At 41.7% G+C, this 27,866-nt stretch overlaps 3 protein-coding genes across 15 annotated transcripts in view; 1 reads left to right on the top strand and 2 right to left on the bottom strand.

Annotated features, from left to right (window-relative positions):
• Positions 1-27,866, bottom strand: part of RpS23 (ribosomal protein S23) — a 107,801-nt gene that overhangs the window by 63,834 nt on the left and 16,101 nt on the right. The gene's annotated exons all lie outside the window — the stretch shown is intronic.
• On the top strand, positions 97-25,533 carry Ih (hyperpolarization activated cyclic nucleotide gated potassium channel Ih). Of its 11 annotated transcripts, XM_070995142.1 has the most exons (16): positions 97-330; positions 1,149-3,486; positions 10,119-11,870; positions 16,138-16,315; positions 16,457-16,695; positions 16,773-16,936; positions 17,070-17,206; positions 17,253-17,405; positions 19,227-19,322; positions 21,957-22,106; positions 22,174-22,250; positions 22,441-22,752; positions 22,896-22,990; positions 23,070-23,158; positions 23,220-23,536; positions 23,852-25,533. In XM_070995142.1, exons 2-16 carry the CDS (start codon positions 3,416-3,418, stop codon positions 23,985-23,987), a joined length of 3,966 nt encoding a protein of 1,321 aa, XP_070851243.1. In that variant the 5' UTR covers positions 97-330; positions 1,149-3,415; the 3' UTR covers positions 23,988-25,533. The 11 variants fall into 11 exon arrangements, with proteins under 11 accessions (XP_070851243.1, XP_070851242.1, XP_070851248.1 ...); XM_070995141.1 differs by lacking the exon at positions 97-330 and having other exon boundaries at positions 1,046-3,486; XM_070995144.1 differs by lacking the exon at positions 97-330 and having other exon boundaries at positions 1,101-3,486; positions 16,773-16,891.
• Positions 25,517-27,866, bottom strand: tej (tejas). 2 transcript variants are annotated; one of them, XM_017073216.4, is made up of 6 exons: positions 27,593-27,863; positions 27,188-27,529; positions 26,552-27,103; positions 26,286-26,488; positions 25,851-26,223; positions 25,517-25,795 (listed from the first exon to the last, which is right to left on the bottom strand). In XM_017073216.4, exons 1-6 carry the CDS (start codon positions 27,782-27,784, stop codon positions 25,688-25,690), a joined length of 1,770 nt encoding a protein of 589 aa, XP_016928705.3. In that variant the 5' UTR covers positions 27,785-27,863; the 3' UTR covers positions 25,517-25,687. The 2 variants fall into 2 exon arrangements, with proteins under 2 accessions (XP_016928705.3, XP_016928704.3); XM_017073215.4 differs by having other exon boundaries at positions 26,552-27,529; positions 27,593-27,866.

The following is a 27,866-nucleotide window of genomic DNA, read 5'->3' as shown; positions in this document are numbered from 1 at the left end:
GTCCTGTTTCCACGGCGCACGTCAGTGGCATGCGAATCGGAAAGCCAAGTTTCACTTGTCGCGCTGAGTTCGTTCGTGTCGCAGCAGCAGCAGCAGCAGCAGTAGCAGTCGCAGCAGCAGCAGCAGCGAGTGTGCCGTTATTCCGTTCGTTACATAAAGAAGAGATTTCAAATAGCAAGTTTAAGTGCGCTGCTCGGTGGCGAATGGCATAAATCATTCAGCGAAAGCGACCCCAGCATTGTGATAAACATTTAAACAGCCCGAAAAAAAACGAAAGGAGCCAGCGCGACCCAAAAAATTTGAGAAACCAATTTGAAATCGAAAAGAAAAGTAATGAAATAAGTTGCAATAACCAGTGACTGTGTATCTGGTACATAGAGTTTTTCCTACATATGTAGGAAAAAGAAATATGAAATATTAAATGTGCCGTAACACGGGCGTTGAAAAAAGTACCAGGTAGTCGTGGGCTCGGTAGAAAAAGAGGAGTTCAAAGAGGACAGAGAGGAGGAGGAGTAGGAGGCAAGACGAAAATGTAATAGAGGTCAAAAGAAGCATTGATTTAACGTGTGCACTTCCTCCCACTTTCACCTCCACTCCGCTGGCTTCCTCTTCCTCAGCTCCTCCTTGTTATCCTCCCACCCACCACCACCCACCCACCACGGTGTCCTGTGTGCCGTTTTTCGTGCCACGACTGTGCCCTGTGTGTGTGCGTGCCTCTCTCGCAATATTTGCCTGTGCGTGTGCGTGTGTGCGTGCCTCCTGTGTCTCTGTGTGTTATAAATAATTTGTTTAAAATTCGTCAAATCGCTTGACGTTTCATTCAATAAATTTCCTCTACAAAGACTTACACACGCACACCCTTGCCCCTGGCACACACACATGCATATATATATATATATAGCCCCGTGTGGCGCCCGTGAATCGTGTATGTATGTGCGAAAAATGTTGATGACGAACCACTTACGTCTATCGCAACCCACGAAACCAACGAAACCACCACAAACACAGCCGCAGCAGCTGAAAAAATCGCATGTAACACACCAATACACCCGCACACCACACACACACATACTCACACACATAGCCCTAGGACACACGTACTGTTCAATATCCAATAAGAAACCAAGCATAATTACATAATCAAATAGAACGACTGGCAAAAAATAAATAAAAATACAAGTAAAAATGAAAGTGCAAGTAAGAAGATAAGAGACAAACGAGGAAAAGCGGAAACCAGCGCAAACAAGGACTTGAAAGCCAACACGAAAAATCAACGCAAAGTGCAGAATTATTTAATCAACGCCAGCCAGTCGTCAGCAAGTCGAAAACCCTGGAAACGCCTAAAAATAGAGGACACGCGATAACCAAAAATAGAACGTAATGATAAACCAAAACCAAAGTACCTGCAACAATGAAATTGAGCAAATCTTAAAAGCGTAACCCAAAAAAAGCAAACCCAAGATTAGAATTACTTTTAAAAATATACAAAGGACACTCGCTATATACAAAAAGTGCTATAGATAAACGATATTCGCAATTAACAAAAATTTAAAAAAAACCCGTAGTTCGTTGCCGTTTGTTCACCGCTGGAAGTTAAAGACACAGCCCAAGGATATAGAGCGTAATCCCCGTTGAGATAGAGTAATGGAACTAACCTCGTAGTTTGTAGAGAGACATGCGTCTCTGCCCGTAGGACAGCAAACAGACAGCAAATTCAAATAACCGCAACATAAACGCACTTAACGACTAACTAAAACTACCAAGTAGTTGCCTCTCTATATACAACATATATATATATATATATATACACCTACGAGATATATACAAGATATTTAGCCGTAGCGAATAGATAAACGCCAGTCTGTATATCTACCTATATGGATTTATTTTTATAATGCCGCTAAAGCAAAACTCGATCCCATCCCCGAACCCGACCTCGACCTAGGCTTTTCAAATTGCATCTGAATAAGTAAAGAGGGCGATTAATGCATTAATTGGGTGGCGAAGGACGTTGCCACACGGAGTCGGAGTCCCGAGGAGGGACTGTCGCCGGGTCCGGATTCGGATCCTTTGCGTGTTCCTCGTGCCAGATACGAAAACACAAACACACGTAGGACCCCAGATACAAACGTACAGGACGATATTAAGCTACCTGCTTTGGGTTTCCCGTGTTGCGCTGCCTTGACGTAACTCCGCCTTAACTCGCGTCGCTTCCATTTGCCACAAAAGTGAAAAAAAATATAAAAGGCGACCGCAAAGCCAAAACTGCGGTGCGTTCGTTAAACTTTCATGACCAAACATTAACTTAAGCCGGGAGGAGGAGGATTGGAGCGGCCAGAGGGTTGGAAACCAGAGGGAGCAAACTGAGCTGTCATCATCCTGCAATCCCCTCTAGTTTGTTATTTGTGATAAATAATTCAACGATCCACATCTCGGATCCCGATCCTGCCCACCCCACTTCAGCTCCAGTTAACGTTACCGTTACCGTTCCTGTTCCCGTTACAGTTATAGCTCCAGCTCCAGCTCCAGTTCCAGTTCCAGGCCCCACCATCACATCTGTACACCACCAACCGAATAGCAACAATAACTATACCTTAGAGGATAAACCGACATTTATAATCCAAAGTACAAAACGAATAGCCCCGAAAATAACGCTGTTAACTAAAGTAAAACAAAAGCTAATCTATAAATAGTAACATATGGTATTATTATACACGCAACTCTCAAAACAGATAAAGTCATAGAGTCACATAACCTCAAAACGAACATAACGAGCGCATAACGAAACGAAAAGTGAAGAACGATAAGCAATACAAGCAGTGCTGTTGACTATTTTAGAGGCCACCTTTTAGATACCTTCACCCAACCTACGTTACTCAACCAAACACCTAAGAACCCACCAAAATCGAATCGAAAACCTAACCTATAAACCTAAAACCTAAAAAACACGGATAAGGACGACGACGACTACGACGACGATGAACGGCCCCATGTGCGAGTGAGACAGCCAGATAGCAAAAAAGAAATAGAGAGAGTAACACAACGAAAAGCAATTTATTTTTGTTTACGTGTCCGTGTGCCCGAGCTCTGGACTTGTATTAGTTAATGCCAAAAATCGAAGCGGAAGTTGCACCCACACCTGCATACTCTACTACAACACACACACACGCTCGCACATACTCAGCCGCCATGACAAGGCCAAGAATTGCAGCAGGCATTGCGGGGCCTTTCCGGCGGCAATAGCAACACCCTGAAAAGGAAATAAAACAAAAAAAAATATAACCAGCAATATCCCCAAAACAACAACAACGTTACGTTACGTTAGCGAAGGTGGCGCGAGTGGTTCGATGTGGCTCGAATTCGAGTTCGAGTGCAGGTGGTGACGTGACAGCGGCGGCGTCGTGGGTCCAAGAAAATGCACGTTAAACACACTCAGCGCCGAGTCAGCGGTCCTGGAGCCTTCGGAACCTTTACCAACGATCAACGGTAGGCGTTACCAACTCACTAGCCCTTCTTGTATGTCCTTGTACTGTTGTTGTGCACGATGTACGTTGTACGTTGTACTTGTAACGGTGTGTGAGGTCAAAGTACAGGGTGTTCCCGGTCTGGGCCCCCTCAATCTCGATCTCCCACACCGCGTTGTACAGCTTTGAGATGAATGTATTTTTGTTTCGTTTTCAATGTGATCACTGGGGTGGACCTACTTATACCAAAAATAGAATATATTGATTTATATAAATTAAAATGAAAAAATTTTGAATTTGAAACCGTTTAACTAATTAACTAACTGTAATGTTGGTATATGTATGTATGCATATTTACTGGTAATTTTTGATATTTAAAGTAAAACATTTTTTGTTGTCTTCTAATGTGGGAGTAAAATTTAAAATTTTGTTAGCAAATTAAGTTTATTTAAAAAACCTTGCTATCTTTGCGTATGAGTAATAAAATTGCCACCATGGCGTATGCGCTATAAGGATTGCCACCTTGGCGTATGAGTGATTTATTTTGGAATCATGTCAGATGAATAATAAATGCTTTTGTAAAATGAAAAAAGTATCATAAACGAATTTTCTTTTTTAAAGAAACTTTATTTTGCGGTCTGAGGTCCACCCTAGTAGTCTTGTTTTTTGTGTTGTTCGTTTTGTTTCGTTTCGTTCGTTCCGTACCGTTATGTTCAATGTCTCTGTTTCGTTCTTTGTCTCTTGAGTTACCCTGTTATTGTTGTTGATGTTGTTGCTGCTGCCGCAATTGCTGTTGTTGTTGTTACTGTTCACGTTCATCTGTGTGTGTGTGTGTGACTGTGTGAGTGAGTGACTGAGTGAGTTGCCAAGTGCCCTTTTTGTTGGCCTGCTGTGAACTGATTTCCTGCTCCTGCTAACGCCCACCCACCGCCCCTTTGAGGGGTCATCCATCACTCCAGTCAATGCAATTACGAAACTAGATTAAAAGTCAAGCCAGGCCGGCAACAATGGCCGCGCCAATACAATGAATCACATCGCTTGAGAATAGTGTCAAAGTACTTTAAGTGCAATCGCACGCAGTGTTGCATACATTCAGGGGCCACTGTACATGTACATGCAATTGCAATCGTGTGAGTGTGGGCGAGTCTGTTGTGTGCGGTTGTGTGTGTCTGTGTGCTTCAATGAGCGGAAGCTTTCGCTTTTACTTCAATGATTAAACCACTGACCGAATTTCGGCTGGCATTTGTGTGTGTTTGTATGTATCGATAAGCGCTTGCCGACTGCTGCATTGTTGTTGCCATCCACCCACACACACACACACACATAGCTTATTCACCGACACACACTCACACACAGGATAACAGACAGAGACGGCGACAGTGAGTGAGTGAAGCAGAGGGCCAGATAAGCTGTTCTTTTCTTTTGTGCCAAAAAGGAAGCCCGATGTTTCCAATTGAGCTAGTTCTAGTTCCACATTTCCATACATACTCGACAGCAACAAAAACAAAAACCCCCTCCCTCGAAACACATACACACACACAAACACATACATGGGCAGGACCCTCTAGTGTCTGTGTGCTTTGTGCAGTTAATTTAATTTCTTATCCCCCAAACGAATCTCATTTGAGTTATTTCCCGCTCAGTTTGTTAGTTTGTTAGTTTTCAGTTTTCAGTTTTCATTTTCGTTTCCTTCATTTCTCGTTTATTATTTCCATTTTGGTGCTCGTCACGTGAATAACTTGGATTTATTTCGTGTCCTTGTCGTTGTTGTTTTGCAGAAAACTTTGCTTAAAAGTACAAAACCGTTGAAAACAGAAAGTAAGAAAAGAACCAACCAAACCGTACCAAAACCAAAAAAAAAAAAAACCAGATATAAACCACAAACCGAAAATTTTGCAACTCACATTTGCTGTGGAGCGATCCTAGACATCATCTCTGTGAAGGTACCGCCGACCAAATTCCGAATACTCCCCATACTTTCTCTCTATCTCTCTCTCTTTTTGTCTCTCAGTGTCTCTGCCTCTCTCTCTATATAGATCGTAGTCTCTGTATGGTACTTCTATACTACTACTACTTACTTATACTAACTACTTAACGTTACAATAACAACTGCAACACTTATATGAGAAACACACATTTAATGCTACTACTAACTTTTCTGCTCGTTATTAGAAAACTAACCCGAAAGTACCTCCACCACCCCTGCAAGTTCTTAACTTTTGAGCTTCACAAACTGAAAGTAAATTAATTAACTTTGATGCACTTTGCTAAACTTGCCCGTTCCACGAAAGTCAATCAAAAAGAGTTCCGAATGCATCGCTTTAATGACCTTTTACCCGCCCTGCCATGCCTGCTTAAGATCTTTAGCAAACCCACACTCGCCGGAGACCCCTTAGATGCTAACCCTGATTCCCATATATCACACGAGTCGAATCAAAATTTATTTACAATTGGCATGCCAAATGGTTGTGATGTAGCATTTCTTTGTTTGTTGACTCCACTGATTTCCCTAACCCCCGCCCGCAAGCCTGATTTATTAATTGCTCGGCTGTCGTTATAATTAATGGATAATTTGGCTGAATTCTGGTTAGCCGAAAATCGTGTTATTTATAGTTGAGCTAAGCTCTCATCGGGTTCTGGGTTCATTTGGGCCGTCCAGCCGTCCAGCCGGAAATCTTTTGAAGTCAAAATTTAATTACTGACTGTGCAGTGTATTTAGAATGGCATTTCCATATAAACGACAGGGAATGAACCATTTGTAACCTGGGTGTGATATTGAAATGACCTTAAATGGGCCAAAACCGGAGAATTTAGGATTGACAAGGTCGTTTCAAACTCGTTTTACTTGCTTAATTAGGCTTTTGTCATTTTTTTTGAAGATATATCTTTATATTTAAGGAATATTGATTAGGGAATTGTAAAAGTCAAAGGTCGGGATTTTTATATGGAGGTGTTGGATAAATCCAATACTTTTTATATACATTTTGGAAAAAAACATTATAGAAACAAAAACCATAAAATAGAATAAAATATTTTATCGCTTGCCTACACTTTGCTTTTCAAAGTATTTATACAGTTCTTAAAATTATATAAAGGAAGTCGTAATCATCTTATTTATATGCCCTTTTTCTGATTCACTTTCCTTTATACAAAGAAGAAATCGTTAATATATATTTGATCAAATAAAATCCGCCTGACTGCAAAGCCTGCGTAAATTGGCACAATGGTAAACATTTGTGCACTAAAAATGGAAATTTTCGTAATTTGTTTACACGGAAATGTGTATCGAGTGGCATGTTAGGCAATTTGCTTTCAATTTTGTTTGATTTTGCTGGCGGGAGCTTTCGGTTCATGAGCAATAAAATGCATATTGAACGTTTTCCAAAATATTCGCGTAGAAGCAATATTAAAATAGTTCAAGCGGTCATGATGAATAATGTTCCAAAGTTCAAGACCACAAAAATATTTCACATTTGATCGGGTTCAGGGAAATTAGAGCATTGCAAGCCACATTTACATCTCCATTAAGACCAGTAGATCGGTTATAAATATAGTTGTGGGGATCCACATTTGGGGGCTCACAGCTGCACTTGATTTAATATCGATGAACGAAGTGGAATGCAGGCAGGCAGCGACTCAATTACGTACGCCTTACGAATTTACGCTTAATGCCTTCAATTGGCTTTTGAATTATTAATTGAGGCATATTGTGTTTCTGAGCGGCGGGCGGAGGGGCAGTGGCGATTTCGATGGCGGAAACCTGCTCCGCCAGACTCGTTTGGCCCCCAAATCGAAGCTCTCGAGGATGGGCGGCACATGCTCCGATCTCGACGGCTAATCCCCAGCCTGGAGGGCTACTCCAATGCGCCAAAGTTGACATTGGACATGGGCCGCACAAAAAGGCTACACGGTGAGAAATTCCTAGAAAATTGTATCAGATGTTATGAAAATCCAAAAAGTAGGCATACCAACAATATATGCAGTTATTGGCATTATCAGTATCAGAATAGTTAAAGCTTAAGATCAAACAATAATAATTATCAAATTATTACAAATTTAATAAAATAAGGTTATGACAACATTTTTTGGTTAGTGCATGGCCGTAGGATCTTAAAGATATTTGAGGATAGAATGTATTATTTGGGGAGTAATAAAAATACTAAATACCATTAAAATATAGATCAATTCTTGTTAAGAAATTCTTAATCAACTGTATTCCCGGGATCCTTGACTGTTTAAAAATATTTTCTTTAAATCCAAAAAGGGAGTTAAAATTATTTATGATATTATAAAAAAAATGTAATTCCAATAAAGTATCACTAAAAATCGGATAACAAAGTAATGATTTTATAAAATAATTTAAAATTCAGTGAAATTTATACAAGTTTATATCAGATATAAGATACTAGAGATATGCTGAATACCATGTAAATGAGTTAAATGTATAAACATATTTCTCTCTGTGCATCCAAGGCTGTCTTATTAGTTTACTTAGCCCGTAAAACTGGGCACAAAGTTGGCAAAAGGGGAAAGAGTAACATTTGACTGCAGCACTTGACAGGTGGCAAACACTCGAAGCCGAGATGAAAAAGCCATCAGATAGGAACCCCAAGCGCTGAAATTCCCCCGAGCCAGACCCTCGATGCTTTCGCTCTGATTTGCCTCTGGGCTTGGACTTGAGTTTGGTTTTTGGTTTGGGTTTGCCTCCTCGAAAGTGGCTTTGGGGCAGATTAGGTCCGAGATTGCCAAGAGGCCGCCCCTCGGCAGCGGATGTGGATGTGCGATTGTATCTCGGCAGTCGTTTGGTATCTGTGAAGTGCACACTCATCGGCTGAGCATTAGCGTGCAAATATTTGACATATTTACGTATATTTGAACAAATGCCGATTTGATTCCAAATCCAATTCCAATTCCGATTCGCATTGAAGTTTGAATCAGAATTGGGATAATTGCGCCCCTGGCGTGAGGAAGGCTGCCTCTGCCTAATTGACCGAAATTGATTCGAGTCGATTCCGGGCTGGGAAATGCTGTTTGCTCTGCATCATTTCCATTTTCCCGCCCCATTTTTCGCACTCAACTAGAGCTGGGAGCCGGAATTTGAATCGGAATCGGAAAAGTTCGATGCACGCACACCGAGAATAGGGCTTCAATTGTTTTCCCTTTGTTCGAGAACTGGGGGCCCATCAGCTATGTCAACAATAGTTTGCCTCACGTTTGGTAGCTGTGATTGCCCAGGGCACAGTGGGCCACATCGCACGGCTAACTAACATTCAATTCAATCTGTTCTTAACTATTAAAGAAGGTATACTTTAAAGTGTTAGATCAAGGGGAAACGGTTTTACATACAAATCTAAAAAAGAAAAGCGAAATTCGTGAATAATTCGAGACGTCTTACCAACATTAAGTTGGTACAGTAATCAAAGCCTATGTTCCTCAATATGCTAACTATCACTCCCATATCATTTGTAAATATAACCATGCAGCTTCCCTTTTGGCTCCACTGTTACCGCTTTGCTCCCACGCCTTATCAGCCGTGTCCGTCTGTCGCAGCCTTATCTTATCTTGGCCATTTGCCCATTTGATTTAGGGCACTTCCGCCGCCCACCGTGCGGAATGGTTTCAGCACCATCTGGGCACGCGTTCCCAGCCATATATATCTTTATCTCCCCCATATCGACTCGGTGTGTATCTGTATCTGTATCTCCCTGTAGCAATTTGTTACCGCTTGTGTATCTGTATCTGTATCTGTACCTTTATCTGTATCTGTGGCTCTATCAGTGCTTGGCCTGCGTGCCGCCATACATTAATTTAGTTGAATTTTTCGCGCGATCAGAAACCAGATGAGCATGTCAACCATTGTATATAGATGTCTCTATAAATTGTATCACACATCGCGGTCACATTGGGCACTCGATATAAGGGAAAGGTTTTAAAAATAAATTAGCTTACATTTTGCTATCGAAACCGTACGTTTAACGCAAAAAGTCTACATAAATTAATCTGAATACTAAATACGTAAACATTTATTTAAAATAAAAGTCGCTAAAATAATACCTAGTAATGCACAGCTTAGGTCACTTTTTACCTAATATGTCTATTGATGTCACGAGCAAAACGGCTTTGCTCGACAAGCAAGCTGAAAGTAATAATCGCGCTTTACCTAATAATCCTATTAAAGTCACGAGACTATTCGAGTCAAAGCGACAGTAATTAGCAGATTAAGTCATACTTTATCCTATCCGAACCGTTTAAACTTCAGATTATAAAGCTGAGTTTTAGAAGGCTAGCATATCAAGTGTCCTCTGTGCGATGAACTCACATACAAGCCGGGAATGCGATACTCCTCCACCTCCACCACCTTCTCCCCACCGCTCACATGTTGCACAATCAATATTTATAATTAAGAATTTTCTTTGTTTGTCTCGCGGTTTTCCACACTCGCACACACTCTGTTTCCTGCTCACTTTAGCGTGGCCCTCTGAACTCGTCTCCCTCCAATGCTTGCTTGCCAATTTGAAATAGATAAATTTGAGTGTTTGCCAGCGCCGCTGGTTATTTTCATTCCGCCAGCGAACCCGGTACTCATTGAAGTCTCCTCTTTCTTTCCCCCTGCACTCCGTCCAACGGCTCCTCCTCCTGGGACTCCTCCTCCAGTGCCAGCCGCGACAACTTGTGCCCGGACAGCCAGCATCAGCAGCAGCAGCACTCGCACTCGCACCAGCACTTGGTGCGCCAGTCTCTGGTGAGTCTCAGCAACGGCCAGCCGGCGGACAGCGTATCGCTGCTGCGGGCGGGCGATGAGCAGCAGCAACACCTCCAGCAGCAGCAGCAACAGCAGCAGCAGCAGCAACATCTGCAACAGCAACACCTGCAGCAACAGCAAAGGCAGCGCAGCAGCAGCAGTCGGCTTTCCACGAGTGGCATCTCCAAGCAGAATTCCGGGGACAGCAGGAGTGGCCTGCGGATCCTCGACAGCAGCCACAGTCCCGTCAGCTGCGGCACCCAGAGCGTGAGCAGCACTGGTGGCCAGTCGGCGCTCTACGATGCCTGCCACGAGTACTCGCGCAGCTTGAGTGCAGCGGCTGCAGAAGGAGCCGGCTCGCTGCTCAAGAGCCACTACAGTGACCAGCAGTTGGCCAGCCAGCCGGATCCAGACCCAGATCCAGATCCGGAAAGGGATAGGGATAGGGATCGGGATAGGGACAGAGATAGAGACAGGGAACGTCGCCACCTGACCAACCTTAATCTCAATCTGAACAGCGAGTACGACTACAGCGGGAGTGACAAGCAGCAACTGGTCAACGAGACATACATCTTCAAGTGCATCGCCAACAGTCCCTCGTTCCTGCGCACCAATAAGATCAAGGAGCAGTCCAAGAAGCTGCGCAATCTCTCCCTGAAAACGCGCACCGCCAAGAAGAAGGGTCAGATCATCTCGAAGTCGAACGCGGTGTCGGATAATTCGCTGCATCCGGGTGACAAGTATCTGAACTTGTATCTGGTGGAGAAGAAACATTCGCTGCAGCCACAGGTGGCCTCCAGTTCGAGTTCCAGCCCGCATCCGCAGGCCTCCTCGGCGCCGGCCAGCTCGTCATCCACCTGCACGAGGGCCCAGCAGTTGCCCGCCTTGTCAGCGGTTGCTGCCCGCCAGCAACAGTTGCTGCTGAACGGATCGCTCAAGGGCAAGGGTCAGGGGCAGGGGCAGAGTCAGGGGCAGGGTCAGGGCCGGCAAACGCTGCCCGGTCATCGGGGATCGGTGAGGAGCGAGGGCGGCAGCCACACCATTCCGGCGACGGGCAAGAGTCCGCCGGTGCCGCACTCGCTGGCGGCCAAGATCAGCAGCTCGGCCAGCGGCAGCAAGAACTGCAATTTGCTCAGCGCCAGCAGCAACTCATGCCACAAGCTGCACGCCCACGCCCAAGGATCGGGAGCTGGAGCAGGAGCAGGATCAGGACCTGGCCACAGTCATTACGCGGCGGCCGTGTCGCCGAAGAGTTCGGTGAGCAGCAACGGACACCTGAACAAGTACTGCCTCACGGACCTCACGCGCCGCAAGGCCGAGTTCAATCGCCAGCTGAGCGCCCCCACGGACTACACGCACCACTCCTCCAGCAACGGGTCGCAGCAGGAGGGCTCCTCGGAGGCCAACGAGGGCCACGAGCAAGTCGGGGAGTCGACCATCACCGTAGCCAGCGCCGGAGTCGCGTATCCGCATCCCTACTCGTACCCCTATCACCACGCCTCCTCCTCGGCCACAGCGCCCGCCAATCTCAAGGCGTCGCTGCAGCTGCACAGCTTCGGGGGCCACCACCCGTGTCCTTATCCGGCAAGGCCCACGTCCACGTCGTGCACCAACAGCTTCAACCGGCGCCACATCCGCCGGCACAAGGGCAAGCTCGGCGATCGGTGAGTACTGTACACGGTTAGAAAAGTTTTTACACATAAATGTTTTTCATTATAATATCATATTTTAAGAGAGTGTTAATTCCCAATGCCTATATAAGAAGTTTTTAAGTTATTATTTTTAGGGTTCTATAGTCCCCAGTCCTCTTAAGAAATATAATCTCGAGTTCTTAGACCTGCTCTGATTTTTACTTTTAAACTAAAAGATCAGTTTTTAATGGTACGTAAAAAGCTTTTGGTATTATTATATATTATTATTATTATTATTATTATATCGTCTGAAAGGTTATGGAACTAAGATACATAACTTAATAGCTTCCTCTAAGATACGTTTAATCGACAAAGTATTAACAATTTGTAAATCCATTTCGAATAAAACCAGTGAATCGGAAAAGGCCGTTTTGTTACATAAAAGATGATCATAAACTTAATATAGTAGGAAAGCTTAGGCATTTATAGTTTCCTCTCTATTTTCCATTTTGATTGTAATCAATACGGAAATGTTGTAAAAGATTATGTTGATTAAGTTCTGATTAGACAAACACAATAATCTTAATACTTTGTTAGAAAGTTCAAATAAACCCTAGACATAATGGAAAAAAATATTCATTGAAAGAAAATACAGCCTAGAATTAGCATTAAATAAGTGAAGAAAAAAAAGATATTTAAAACATTCCTGAAATAAAGAGGCCTATACATATATAAGGGGATTTCTGAGTCTATAAAGACTTTTTCCTCAGTCTACCCAATTCCCCGAAAAGAGAGCGATCCATTCAAGACATTACCCCAGCTTACAAGTGGGAATTACGCGTATGCAAAGCGTCTGGCCGTCTCCTACCGGTTTTTTTGAGTGCTTTTGTTCGCTCTGCTTATCGGCGGGCATTTGCATAATTCCATCGTCGCAGACCGAGATTCCCACTCCGACCTGCCTTTCGTCTCAGTTCGCGCAATAAACTTCTAATGGTCGTCGAGCAGTGAACTCCCCATTTGAGCGGATCGACAGTCAAAACGCCAGTTGAAAAAACCAAAAATCAAAGGGTTTTAGAGTATATTATCGGTGTGTGATAAGTGTTTTTACTTAAAAGTTAAAAAATATATACATATATATACAGTTTCTGATAATTCTGAAAAATTTAAAAATACGATAAGAATATAATAAATACCTACAAGTTCTTTAGTGCTTTACGTGCCTTGAAATAACTTAAAATTAAATACGGTAACAAAATTTGTTCTTGTTGATTATGTATATATCGTAGTTTTGCGTTTTTCCAAAGTTAAAGTTTCCTAACAGAAAGATCTAATTTTAAAAAGTCTATAAAAAGGAGTGCGAATCAAATACTTCAACAATCGTGATTGCAAATCGTAATGGAATCGATAAAAGAGCTTCAGGGGATAGGAGGGATCTAAACGGAAAAGCGAGGCGGAAAAACGGCTCCATTATCAGCCTGATTGTGGGGGATAAAGTAAACAACGATTCAATCGGACCGGGTGAATACCATAATTCCATAATTTGTCGCTGGCACACAAATCCACAAATTGCGACCGAGAACGAGACCCAGATCTGCGAAGACCCCGACCTGGACACTTCCTCCTTTCTGAGACCAGTGATATCCAATCCGAACCGTACCTATCCAATACCCCAGAGAATGGAATAGAACGCGCTATCCGCATACATTTGCATAAAATCCAGACATATTTGCGGATCATTGTTTATATTCCATTTGCTGTTTACTGTTTTCGGATAGTTTTCGTAGTTTTCGACTCGTGTATATTGTATTGTATTGTGTGTGGTTTTATTGGCATCAATTTTTGTGAAGACAGCCAGGCCGGGCAGCGAATTACAAGCAGCCATAATTTGCGTCGTCGGTCGTCGCGAAATCAATTAAAAGGCAGCACAAATTCGTTATTTATTTATTGTGCAACGGCCGCGGGGTTCAGAACAGGTTATCAAGTCGTCGCAGCATCAGCAACAGCTTAATAAAAGTCTGGCAACAAAAAAAATACAAAATACTAGTAGCCATAACAGTAAAGAGAAACGGAAAAGATACAAAACAAAAAACATCTAGAAAATAAAGATAAAAACCAGCGTCAAGTGCACGGTGTCAATATCTCAATTATTTAATTAGGCAATTGCCAGCCAATTTGGGTCTATAGCTTTTCCCCCTCTTTTTTGTTTTACTCGGAAGCAAACTGCAATTCCGTGGACCAATTGATATTCGAGGTAAGAATATCGCTCGGCCAGCAAACACACACAGAAAGTATAAATAAATACGATCCAGTACACCCACCCCCTCGTTTTTGGGGCTCGAGGACGCCACGATACGATTCGATACGATTCCATTCCATTCCGAAAAGCGCTACGAAGTGGCAACGATCCGGTCTCGTTTTCGGAGTGTTTGCCGGCGATTTCCAGGCGGTTTGCGAGCGGCGACCGCTAGTCGCAAAAAGTTTGCCGCTGTAATCACTCCAAGTACCCGGTTCTGGGTACTACTCTATATAGCGCGCGCTTCTCCAGACTTCTCCGATTCGAAACGGTCGTTTGGTCGTTCTGTCGGTTTGTCGGTCGTTTCGTCGCCGTCGAGTCATATCCATATCCATCAAATCAGTAAAAAACATCTGCTCCAGCACGTTTCCCAGTTGCCAGCCAACCGATGGGATAGTTTCGAATGCAAAACATCAAACAAACAAAAACACTGTGAAGTGAGATAAATTTGAAACCACAATTAAGAAATGTACCCATCAAAAGTGATTTGATTTGTGTAATGCAATAGTCGGCTCGGCGGTTGGTGAGCAACCAAAACGGCAACAATAATAACAATACAAATAACTAATAAATTCATTAGGCTAATGCCAATGGCGGCCAAGATTAAATTAAATCAGCTTCATCAGGCTTAATTAAAACGAAACTTTCCCATTTAAAAGTACACTCAATTGAGTGTGAAACGGGCGAAAGAGAGCGGTAATAATAATAGAAGCACAGACACAATTACGAAAAGTATTATGAATATACGAAAATATCAGTACGACTAACCGTGACGCGAAAGCCGAAACCAACGTAACCACGAGCACGCGTCTCCATCTCTGCCGGGCCTTAACAATGGGTCTATGTCTATGGGTTTATACACAGGTCCGCCGTGAACGTGAATAATATCCGTACCACGCGATTTGTCGTTCAGTGTTCGTTATTCGGTGTTCGGTATTTAGTGTTTAGTGACTGGTGTTGCTGCTCTAAAAAAAAACGCAAGCGGCAGTAAAAAAAAGTATACATATATGTATTAATTCTAGGAGGGGGTGTGCTGCTCACAGGGGGATTCGGATTCCAGTTTCTCGGGCTGCCTCCCCGGAAAACCTTGACAATCACCATCTAGCGGGCAAGGTGAGGGCAGCAGCCGTCGCTCTGATTCAGCCTGCATTGTGCGTGTGCCGCAATTAAAAATAAACAAAATATCAAGAAAAACCAGATAGTTTCGCAGATCAAAAGTTTAAACACCCTGCAGCGAAATTAATTTAGTTAATATCGTAACCTACAGAACTTCAAAATCGTAAAGTTTATTACCATCATGAGCATTCTACAGGAAGATCAATTTCAGATAGGAGCAGTTGAGGCAAATAAAATACATACATATTTACGGGATTTTAATTTACTTGAAAACTAGGAACTTGGGACTATAGTTTCTGAAATGAAAAGTTGTAATACTCTGCTGTGAAATGGATTTAATTTATACCGTAAAGTGAACAATACATTGAAAATAGAAATAAAATTAAAATGTTGTTAAACCTTTAATTTGTGGAGTTTTTTCTTTTGTTTCAAATAAATCCATGAAAAATAACAAAGTTTATGTCTGCTTGAATTGATTGATTTGAATTTTAAATTTTAAGGAAGTATTTTTAGATATTGTCTAAACCAACTAAATATATCGGTTGTGCTGGAAACCTAATTTTATTCAAAATATATGTATTAGGATAAAAACTATAAACTATTTTATAAATAAAACCCCATAGTGCTTGCTAAGTTCTAGGCAAATTTTTCACAAACCCCCGAAAGCTATAATACCCACTAGAGTCATATACATATCTACGTAATCAATAAAACCGGTGCGTTTACCGACATACGTCCATCCCGCCCACCTTGGCACCCCATCTGCGTAGTTTCACTTTCATTTTAGGCAGTCCCCAGCCTTATGGCATTATTTTGTGTAACGGAATTTTTCGAGGCAGCCGCACTTCCGTGTTTGTAGATTCCGACCTGATCTTCTCAATGCCATTTCAGACTGCTGAGCGGGGATAGTGAGGAATCGGTACGCTGCTCCTACTGCTCGGTGCTGAATGTGAACGAGAACGACCTGCGAATTTCGTTCGAAAACACCTGCACCGACTCGCTGGTCACCGCTTTCGATGATGAGGCCCTGCTAATATGCGACCAAGGAACCGAAATGGCAAGGACAAAGGTTTTATATGTACCACTAGGACAGGACATGCACATCCTAACTAACACCCCATCATTGCCAGACTCTGACCTTGACTACTGACCAGGCAATATGGTTCGAACACTAAAAATCTAATGAGATTCCACCTCTGATCCTCCATAGGTACACTTTGATGACGTGTCGTTGTACGGCACTCCGAAAGAGGAGCCCATGCCCAACATACCGATCGTGTCGGAAAAAGTCTCTGCGAATTTCCTAAAAAGTCAATTGCAATCATGGTTCCAGCCGACGGACAACCGACTGGCCATGAAACTGTTTGGCAGCCGAAAGGCACTGGTCAAGGAGCGCATACGTCAGAAAACTTCCGGGCATTGGGTCATACACCCGTGCAGTTCATTCAGGTGGGTTTTCATATAAAAATATTACTTTAAAATCCTTATATAACTTACTAATCCAATTAAACCATCTATTTCGACAGGTTTTACTGGGACCTTTGCATGCTTTTATTATTAGTAGCAAATCTTATTATCCTGCCAGTCGCAATATCATTCTTCAACGATGATCTGAGCACACGATGGATTGCCTTCAACTGCCTAAGTGATACTATTTTTTTAATAGATATTGTAGTCAATTTTAGAACAGGTAATGCACACTCAACCAAGCCGAACTAACTAACAAACCCCCTTCCGAACCCCTTCCAAAACTGGTACCATGTCCCCTTAAATGCTGCGCCCCTGCTTAACCAAAAAACTTTCGCCCGAATGTATGATTTCAGGAATTATGCAACAAGACAACGCTGAACAAGTAATATTGGATCCAAAGCTTATAGCTAAACACTATTTAAGAACTTGGTTTTTTCTCGATTTGATTTCGTCGATACCGCTAGATTATATATTTTTAATTTTCAATCAAGTAAGTCAATGTATTTAAGAAACAGTACGCAACATTTTAATTTAAGATTATGAAATTGCAGGATTTCTCTGATTCTTTTCAAATATTGCATGCCGGACGAGCCCTGCGCATCCTGCGCCTGGCCAAGCTGCTCTCCCTGGTGCGACTGCTCCGTCTTTCCCGCCTCGTGCGCTACGTTTCCCAATGGGAGGAGGTCTATGTGAGTACACCCGGCTCATTTTGGCAACGCTCGATCGTTTAGTTTCTTTAGTTCCGTTTCGTTTCGTTACCGTTTCATCTTTAGTTTGCATAACAATGTACTTACTCCCCCTGGTTTTCAGTTTTACAACACATTTGTACAATATATACACAGAAAAGATGATATTGGGGTTTTAAAAATTCCTCTACTTATGTAAATCATTTCGACGCTTTTATTGTCGTATAATTTTCAATACCTACACAGAACTGATGAGTAATACGAAAACTTTTCATTGATTTATCAGTTCGGTTAAGGGGTCTTTACTTCTTTTTTAAGATTAAACACCATAGTACATAAGTCTAAAAGTATGCCATGTTATTTTACACTATGAACTATTGTTTTTAATCCCCAAACCGAAAATATTTATAAAAAGTAACTGTTACAATTTTAACTCTTCTTCTTGTACATTTTTTCTGTGTATATAATTGTTACCGTTTCCGTTTCGTCATTACCTTTTCGGTTTCACTCAAGGGATCCTTGGTCCCTGAGCGACCCTCTCTTCAGTTCCAATTTCCGTTTCGTTTGCTCTAAATTCTCGACCGTAAGATCAGCATAAATACTCGTTCACTCCACACCACAAAAACAGATTCGAGGATCTAGGTTATAACTAGGCAACTGCAGTTAGGCTTAGCACAGTGGTCAGTGGTCAGTGGTCAGGGGAGTATTATGAAGTACATCCCCGAAGTGCTCACTTTTCTTTGTTACATGTGTACGTACATGTGTGTGGCATTAAAAGTACTTTAATTGTGGATGGCGCGCAGAAATGTTCAAACTATGTATTTTCTTTGAGTTGTTATCTGGAACCTCTGTGTCTATGATTTCCGTTAAACGTTTAAATCCTTTGCGTTCGATTACCAATCGTTTTGTTTACCAAGTATGATATACCTCCCTCAACCTATGTGTGTCTATAAAGTCAATCAAACATAGAACCAGACAATCGCTGTACCATAAGCCAACTCAGTTTGTACATTATACAGTTGTGTGACCCCGATGTTTGTTTCGTGTTGTGCGCCTGCTGCGCTTCGGGTCCACCAGACCAGATCCAGAATTATCCCCCAGGCCGATTACTGCAAGAACATACCTATATCTCACACCACACACCCACACCCACCATATTCGTAACACACTCAAATCGAATCGAAAGTGTATACCTATGTATATTTTTTTGGGTTTTTCTCAAACCATCTGACGCGCTCGCTAAGCTTGAGAACTCGTTCACTTGTGCCGCGGGAAGATTCCTTTGCTTTCTTTCACATTTCTTCAGTTGAGTCTTCGATTTATCGCTTCTGTTGTTCTGATATTCGATTTTCCTATTCATTTTCTTGCTGACTTTGAAGCACTCAAATCGATATTCTTCATTGCACTTTGTACAACTCCTTGAACTTCTTTAAAGGCATTTCCGAAACTCAAGGGTTAAGGAATGTTTTTACCCTATATCTCTTATCCAAAAAACGAAATCCCTACCCACTCCCCTTAGTTCCCAATCCACCCCAAACCACACCACATCCTATGAGATACGTACTGCTCCTCAAGCCCCTTGTAATACATAGCCTAAAATTGGAAACCACCGTATATTATGATTTATGTTTATTTTGTTTTTGATGCGCTCAACTTAAGCGATGAAAAGAAAAGAATTCTGCTAAATGCGACTAACAACGTATGATGCTTATGAAAATCAGTTCAAGAACAACAAACAAAACAAAAATAAAATAAACAAAACAATACAAAAATCCAACCTAGCTGAATCAGGGCCTAAAATACCTGTGTATATATGGTTTTTAGATTCTGCAGAATCTACAGAAAAAAAGTGCTGATCGCAGAGGGAGAATGAACAGAAAAGACAAAGATGGCTTGACAAAAAGCAACCTAATTCTCAAGGTAAACCATCCAATAAAAAGTAACAACCCAAAAATCAAAATCAACAACACAACAACTTCAGTATATATTGATAACAAAAACCAAAAGCCTTGATTGATTGATTGAAATTATGATTATGTATTATTGGTGCAGCATAACTCATTTTTTGAGGGATGTCCAATCCAAAATTCAGTTTTAGTGCATAATTTCGTTCGATTGTTCGTTCGTTCGATTGTTCGTTGATCATGTTTGCTTGATTTTAATGTTCGTTCGTTCGTACGTTCTGTAAATTTTCTGAGACTGCCTTTTTTACATATTGATTGATTGATTGATATTGCCATACATAATCTCTATTTCTCATTTGATGCATAATGAAAATCTCGTTAAACGATGAAGAAGAAGAGAGTTTAGCCCAAAAGCAGCAAACGAAATGTCATGTTTTCATTTATAAATCTTCGGTACCACACCGAAGCTCTTTTCATGCTCTTCACACGACGTAGAATCAGTCAGAAGGATAATGTATTATATTTCGCTAGATTCCGTAGTTTTTGACTCCATGCATGGGCATGATCGGAAATCCTATCGTACTGCTATATCTATCATTGTGAACCACAGATTAGCTGGGTTATGTATAGATCTCTGCGAAGAGCATGAAAACGCCACAGATCTCAGGATATATTACGGATTCGAATTGTATAGTGTGTTTAATGGTTTTTGCTTAAATGAACCGAAGCAGCACAGATACCAATGTTACCACTGTAAAAACACCAACAAATCTGCACTATACTATTGAGTATGGCTGCTGCTGCTTTCGCTTTAGGTTTAGGTATTAGATCCGAACACAAAGACATTTATTACACAAAGACATCCAATATAGTCAATCGATCTGAAGCAGGAAAACTGATCCAACGACCAATCAGATCGAACACGAACACTGTACTATAACTAGCCACATACTACTCGTAATCTATAGCATACATTTGTGGGCCGGTGCCAAACGCTTTCCACATATCCTAACCTGTATCGTATCTATCGTACTCAACTTAACCTCACTTTGATTGACACTCTGTTCAATGCTTTATGCTTTTGTGCTGTGCGCTTTCCGCTCGAACTCGCTCTCTCCGAACTACACAGAGAAAACTTAAGTTTATTAGTGATTTCCCCAATATCATATCAGTTCTTTTAACATATCAGTAATATCCAACGAATTTAAAGGATATAACTGAAGAAAATTCTGGAATTGACGAATTATTTAACGTATTTAAATAATTTTAATATAAATGTTTTTCACAAAAACCTTAGATAATTATAAAAAAAAATAATAATATTTTCAAAATGATTAAAGCTGATGTAAAAGATAATTTGATAAGATTTGTGATGATGTTTTTCTCTGTGTACAAATTCTACTCTTTTTTGCTTCCTCTGCTACCGTTACTTGTTGTTTTGTTACTGTTACTGGTTTGGTTTTGGTTTCTTTGTTTTTTTATTTTATCCGTCTCTTCTTCCACTTTCTTTTGTACAAAAGATTTCAGCAGGAGCGCCAAAATAAATACAAAAAAAGCTTTTTGAAGTGACACCCACACACACATGTACACGCACACATGCAGCTACAGCCACTGAATTCTTGAATGCAACAACCGTTATTTTATTATCTCAATACCGCTCCCTCGCTCTTTCTCTCTCTCTATCTTCTCTAAAGCTCTGTGTTCCTGCTCTTGCTCTGTTTTCGTTTACCGTTCGTTTGATTTCCGTTAATTTCTTGTATACATTCCGTTGGTTTGTTTACCGTTCTTTTTACCGAATTACGTAGTTCAATTACAATTACTAACAACTGCGAAAGTCAGACAAACAAAAACGCTTTCATTGTAAAATACGAGTTTCGATTTCGATATTTTGAACGTTTGAACGGCTTAGTGTCCATAATTATGTTTAACAAACGTAAAACAAAACAAACAAAAAACAAACAAAAGTAAAGATGAGCACTTGTACCATAAACTAGAAGCTGATTTTGCACCTATTCGAAATGTAGAAATGGTTTGAATTTGAATTGATTGAGTTTTGAATTGATTGCTCAGGTTGTACACTGTACACAAAGTACACCCAGTACACCGGACACTGTTGTATTGCCTAACACTAGACTAATCTTATCTTATTTTATCTTATCGGATGTACTATGTATATCGACTCCGAACCGCTCTGCTCCGATCCGAAGATCTGGAGACCGAGGATTACGAGTATGAGTATTCGTTGCATACTTTATCGGGCAGAGTGGGGAGATTGAGTAATTTCTTGTTTAATGGCTGTGGTTTGGTTTGTTTTAGTTGCTTTGATTGGCATAACGCAATAACTGTTATATTTAATACCGGTAGCTGGAATCGCAAATGACGTCACCAATTGCGCCAAGTTGCAAATAAATTTTTCCAAGTTCCAAGTTTAATTTCCTCGTTTGGGTTTTCTTTCTCTCGTTTACTTGAGACATTTGGTTTTATATATGTGGAACTCACACCCCCATATGTAACACATGCATACACACTCGAACACACCCTCACATACACACACACACACACACAAAGATACAGAGACACAAACACACACAAGAGCGGTGTTGGGCCTTGGTTGATGTGCACTCTTTTTGATTGACCTCTCTGGTTGCAGTTCCTCAATATGGCCTCGGTCTTCATGAGGATCTTCAATTTAATTTGCATGATGCTCCTGATCGGCCATTGGAGCGGTTGCTTGCAGTTCTTAGTGCCAATGTTGCAGGGTTTTCCATCCAACTCCTGGGTCTCCATCAACGAGTTGCAGGTCGGTCCACATCGGTAAAACCCTTTCTAGCTGGTATCGGCTATCTAAATGGGCTGTTCCATTACAGGAATCGTACTGGCTGGAGCAGTATTCGTGGGCATTGTTTAAAGCCATGTCGCACATGCTTTGCATAGGCTACGGCAGGTGAGTTAATGTGCCCATCTACTTGGGCTTGCTGGTACCCACCCAGTTTACTACTGTCCCTATCTACTTTACTGCAAAATGACCCCATAAGAGTCTTATTTAAACAAACTACCGAACTTTAGTCAATGTTTCATAAAACAATGTTTCTAATCCTAAACTACTTCAAAGACAACCTATTCTTTTCCCCCAGATTCCCACCACAATCACTGACAGACATGTGGCTCACGATGCTGTCGATGATATCCGGGGCCACCTGTTACGCATTGTTCCTCGGTCATGCGACCAATCTCATCCAGAGTTTGGACTCAAGCCGGCGCCAGTATCGCGAGAAGGTCAAACAGGTGGAGGAGTATATGGCCTATCGCAAGCTACCACGCGACATGCGACAGCGCATCACGGAATACTTCGAGCATCGGTACCAGGGTAAATTCTTCGATGAAGAGTTGATACTTGGCGAGTTGAGCGAGAAATTGCGCGAGGATGTCATCAACTACAACTGCAGGTGGGCGATCTGTCACTATTCAGTGATTTTTCAATTGTTTCTCCTTTCAGCCATTAATAGTAGTATAGTAACCAGTAGGATTAGTATTATGCTCTACACCCTAGTTCATAACTAATATAACTCAACGTTTTAATATTCTACAGATCCCTCGTGGCGTCAGTGCCTTTTTTTGCTAATGCCGATTCGAATTTCGTTTCCGACGTAGTTACCAAACTGAAATACGAAGTTTTCCAACCAGGTAGGTTCTTTTACCATATGTATAATTGTTAAACTGTTTTGTTAAACAACGGAAATAACAAATTGTCTGGTTCTTTCAGGTGATATTATCATAAAGGAGGGTACGATCGGTACTAAGATGTACTTCATACAGGAGGGCGTGGTGGACATTGTCATGGCCAACGGCGAGGTGAGAAACACCCATCGGAATTCCTTGATAGTCCCTGACTAATTACCAACTTTCTAACCAGGTTGCCACCTCACTATCGGATGGCTCTTACTTCGGTGAGATCTGTCTGCTGACCAATGCGCGTCGTGTGGCCAGCGTGCGAGCCGAAACCTATTGCAATCTATTCTCGTTGAGCGTGGATCATTTCAATTGCGTTCTGGATCAGTATCCGCTGATGCGCAAGACCATGGAGACTGTGGCCGCCGAGCGGTTGAACAAGATTGGCAAGAATCCAAACATAATGCATCAGAAGGACGAGCAGCTGAGCAATCCGGAGTCGAACACGATTACGGCTGTGGTGAATGCCCTGGCTGCCGAGGCGGATGACTGCAAAGATGAGTAAGTTGACTAGGGATTGAGAAAAACTTTCATATCTTAAAGAAGATGATGACAGAAGTCATAAAACTATTTACCTCATTTGGTAACAGAGATATTCTCGAATTGTATGATCCTAAACATTTCATTTTGTTTTTTAAGATAATACCAATAGAAACAGAGAACGAAAGTAGTTCATACAACTATGTATATATTATTCCCATCCTTCCCTTTATAGGGAAATTTATACCTTTAAGGATTATTAAATACAGCTTTTGTTTATTATTAAACGATCTTCAAATTTGAAAATGTTTGTTCATGATTCGAACTCCGTTTCAGTGACATGGATCTCAAGGAGAATTTACTGCATGGGTCAGAGTCGAGCATTGCTGAGCCGGTGCAGACGATACGTGAGGGTCTCCCGAGGCCGCGGAGCGGAGAGTTCCGGGCCCTGTTCGAGGGCAACACTCCATGACACTGAGTAGCGTCGACGAGCGGTGCCGGCGGGCATCGGGCATCCATCTGAACCAGCGTTCGCTGGTGGCACTCACTCACCTATGCCCACACCCATACCACACACAGGACTCCACACCCACACTCACACACACTGCGTATATAATAATTTAGTAAAAGAAACCCCAAGACGCGATAAGAGTACACTAAAAAAAGAATCAATTTATGGTAGACACTCTATATATGCAATTGCGATTTAGTAGAAAACGTATTAAAAACGAAAAATCCAAAAAAAGATAAAACAATTACACAAAAAATGTCCTCAATAATTATTCATAATTTCAGCTCCGCTAACTGTGATGACTTTAATATAAGAATCGAAAAAAATTAACAAAAAAAAAGAGAAAACGAGTACATACAGAGATAAATTATACGATAGAGAGAACTCAGCAGCCAGCAGACAGATCAGAAAATCACAACCCACAGCCATAGAAGATTTGCCACCCCACACAATACACACTACACACCACACACACACACCAAATACAGACATATAAAGTAAATCTACATATAAGTTTTATGCCCACGATATTGTAACGATAACGAAGTGAATAGACTTTTGAATTGCTACATAGGCGTTAGTCCTATGGACCTACTACAAGAACACACAACCACACGCAAGCGAGCACACCTGTGGCTGGCCAGGTGAACGGGTCAAAGGGTGACAGGTATCAGGCATCAGGCAACAGACAACAGGCGACAGGTTACAGACATGCATCAACTTATGATAAAAACGAAGCGAAGCGTTACAGCATACCAAAACATATTTATGCGCGTAGCTATTATGTACTCGAGCAACCAACAAACAAACAACCAAACAATTATGTATTATTGCGATTATATAGCATATTTAAATACGCATTGCAAAAAAAGGGAAAACATAACTCAGCAATATACAAAACAAGAAAACAACCCAAGAAACAAAACAAAACAAAAAGAAAAGTATTTAAGCAAATTTAACGAATGCGCATTAGTAGTTGAACTATTAGTTTTTCACTCACTAACAAACAAAACACCACTCGACACACAACGTAGTAGAGAAGCCTCAACAAAATAAAAAAAAAAACAAATGAAAAATATATTAAAAACCAACCTCAGGGTGCCGTCGTTTCAGCGGTCACCAAAAAATAACAAAAAAAAAAAAAATAAGAACAGACAAGAAACCAACTATATACACAACATATATATACAAAACATAGACAATGTTGTCTTTTATAGGGAATTGTTAAAGCGCCTCAGTTACATTTCAAGTATTTATTGCGGGCCTGCCGCCAAGCAAGATCATGATTTTCCATTCAGATTCCGAATTTCCGTTCGAGAAACCACATTTAGTTGCCAGCGAGATCTCTTTTGCAAGTGGTTCGTCTCTGAGTCCTTGTTTGTTTTACTTTCGGACATAAATCAGGCGAAGGACAGCGACTTGTTGAAGGATTTATGTAACTTAGTATTTTATTACACGTAAACTAATAAAAAGAAAGCAGAAGGACAGCGTTTGCCTTAAAATAATACGATAACGAGTTTTATTGATCTCATAATTGAAAACATAAGAAACAATTTGACATTCCATGCCGAGACGTAAGAATTTTTCAGTGGTCTGAACAGTAAGATTGAACGCTTAACTAGAATAATAACTGGTATGTATGAACGAATATTATTGTACATTTAAGCCATGATGCTTCGAAGCACCCAACCGGAGTCAATCAGCGACTTATTCAAGTTTATAACGGGCACTTTGTCGGGATCAATTAGTACAAGATAGGCAGTGTTGTTCTACAAATGCAAAATTGGTATTTTGTTAAGGTGCTTTTTATGTCTATCAACTCACCTTGATAGCCTCGACCTGGCCGTAAAGTCTGCGATAGGAAGACAAATTATAGAAAAATTTGACGGCTTCTGCCGACCAGACTGGTGCCGTCAACTGAGTTATGAAGGCCAATCGACCGGTCAATACCTGCGCCGGCAGCACGGCAAATTCCTTCAACAGAAACTTGACATCCTTGTGACTCACACACATAAAGTTCCCAGTGTCGACCAGCTCCACTTCGATAGTCATCCTGGTGTTACTTGGTCGGTACCTTACTACCTTGGCTCTTTCCCACACACCCGAGTGGTTGTGGCGCACGGCGCAAAGGTGATCCGTAGTTATTAAGCACAGTGGCATGGCGTACTTTTCCGATTCACGACTTTCGTAAAACATTCTAAAGAAATAGTTCAAAAAACTGTAATGATTCATATTTAGTTTAAGTAACGTTTAGCTTACTGCATATTGGAGGTTAAGGCCCTGTAGTCATCATACTCTTCGTTATATATCCAAAAGTAGAAGTTGTGTGGATTGTCCACCTTCACCAACTGCACCTCAATGCGCTGATCCAACTGGATAATGGCGTCAATGTCGCGCTCAGGTAGCTTGAAATCAAAACGAACCGAATCCATAGGATAGTCAAGACCTAAAACTCGTTCGTCCTAAAATTAAAGACGCCTTAACTAATTAAATAAAATGTTATAATTAATTAGGATGTGTCCTACCACAGCATAAGCAGGAATGGCATTTTCTTCGTCCCCATCATCGGAAGATGAATCATAGAAGGGCTCTTTAGGTCCTCGGGGCTTGACAATATCCTCAGAATTTGTGGACGTGGATATGGGATTAGGCTTTGCTTCAGAAATGGGTTCAAAATCGAGCACAACTGCCTCATCCTCGTCCTCTGAATCTTCAATTTCGATGATAGGTATAGGAGCCTGCTCCTCCTCTCCAGAGCTAAATGGATCTTTTAACAATTTCTCCTCATCAGTCTCGTATATCTCGTACTCCTGATTATCTTGGTAGCCAGTGGAAGGAGAATCAACAGAGAGGTTTTCGAAAGCTTTCACCAGTTTCTCGGTTTCTTTCTCCCATTCCTGAGGCGGATTCTGCTGCTTAATCTCAACAGGAGTTTTAGGCCTTGAAATAGTCTGTGGCTGACGCTTTTGTTCTTTGAGAGGCTCCGGTTTCGAAACGTTCTGCGTCTGATTTACAATTTTCAACGGCTCTGGTTTTGCTTTCTGTGTAAAGGTATGCGGTTGCGGTCTTGGGGTAGTCTGCGGATAAGCATATGCATTAATTGGATTAATCATCGACAGGAGATACAGATAATACTGCAGCGTGTAGTAATTATATAGCACCTGCTGCTGTCCGGCGCAGATCATGGCATTAATATTCTCGTAGACAATGACCGGTTTGTGGATGGGATACAGCAGCCGATTGTAGTTGGGATACGAAACGGGAATGTGATAATTGAGGGGTGGCTGATAAGTTCGAGGCGGTATGTATCTGGAACTCATCCTTCGCGTGCTTTCGTTTATAAAGACCAGATCGGAACGCGCGGAGGCGTAGCAATACTTTGGTTTATGTCGATTTCTGGACCTGGAGGAGGGCTTTTTTTGGCCATGGACTAATTTTTGTATGTGAGCCGATTTGTCGGTGGTGACTGCAGTTATCAGGGCCATTGGTCCATGGCCCATCACCTGGAAATTGGTATTATTTAATACACCTGATATTTGTTATACATATAGTGTGAGGGGACTTACCCTGACCGTATCTGGAATGGAACGGAGAAAGGCTTCGGCGTCGTTGAATCCCAGTTTCAAGTAGGGCACATTACAGCCTTCTTCGGTGCGATAATCGCGCATCAGCTTCTCGATTGTCATCCTCCCAGGGGAGGACACCACCAGCGAATGAACCACCTTCTTCACAAGGCCCAACATTCCGCGATCTTCCATGCTGAATAAATGTGTGCAAATTTACACAAACAAGACTTTTTTCCCCGCAATTTCACAAATAATAATAGTCGCAAAAAGCGCC

The sequence above is a fragment of the Drosophila suzukii genome, chromosome 2R (assembly GCF_043229965.1).
Source record: "Drosophila suzukii chromosome 2R, CBGP_Dsuzu_IsoJpt1.0, whole genome shotgun sequence".
In the NCBI taxonomy this organism is placed as follows: Eukaryota; Metazoa; Arthropoda; class Insecta; order Diptera; family Drosophilidae; genus Drosophila; species Drosophila suzukii.
Note: the sequence above shows the minus strand (reverse complement) of the source record. Positions and strands in the feature narration are given on the sequence as shown.

Excerpts from the sequence above, each read along its gene's own strand:
- Ih (XM_070995142.1), top strand. The coding sequence starts at position 3,416 with ATGCACGTTAAACACACTCAGCGCCGAGTCAGCGGTCCTGGAGCCTTC. Across the intron at positions 3,487-10,118 it reads ACCTTTACCAACGATCAACG|TGCCAGCCGCGACAACTTGT; the intron begins GTAGGCGTTACC and ends CTCCTCCTCCAG. Across the intron at positions 17,406-19,226 it reads CCCAATGGGAGGAGGTCTAT|ATTCTGCAGAATCTACAGAA; the intron begins GTGAGTACACCC and ends TATGGTTTTTAG.
- tej (XM_017073215.4), bottom strand. The coding sequence starts at position 27,784 with ATGGAAGATCGCGGAATGTTGGGCCTTGTGAAGAAGGTGGTTCATTCG. Across the intron at positions 27,530-27,592 it reads CCATTCCAGATACGGTCAGG|GTGATGGGCCATGGACCAAT; the intron begins GTAAGTCCCCTC and ends ACCAATTTCCAG. Across the intron at positions 25,796-25,850 it reads GCCAGGTCGAGGCTATCAAG|AACAACACTGCCTATCTTGT; the intron begins GTGAGTTGATAG and ends TTGCATTTGTAG.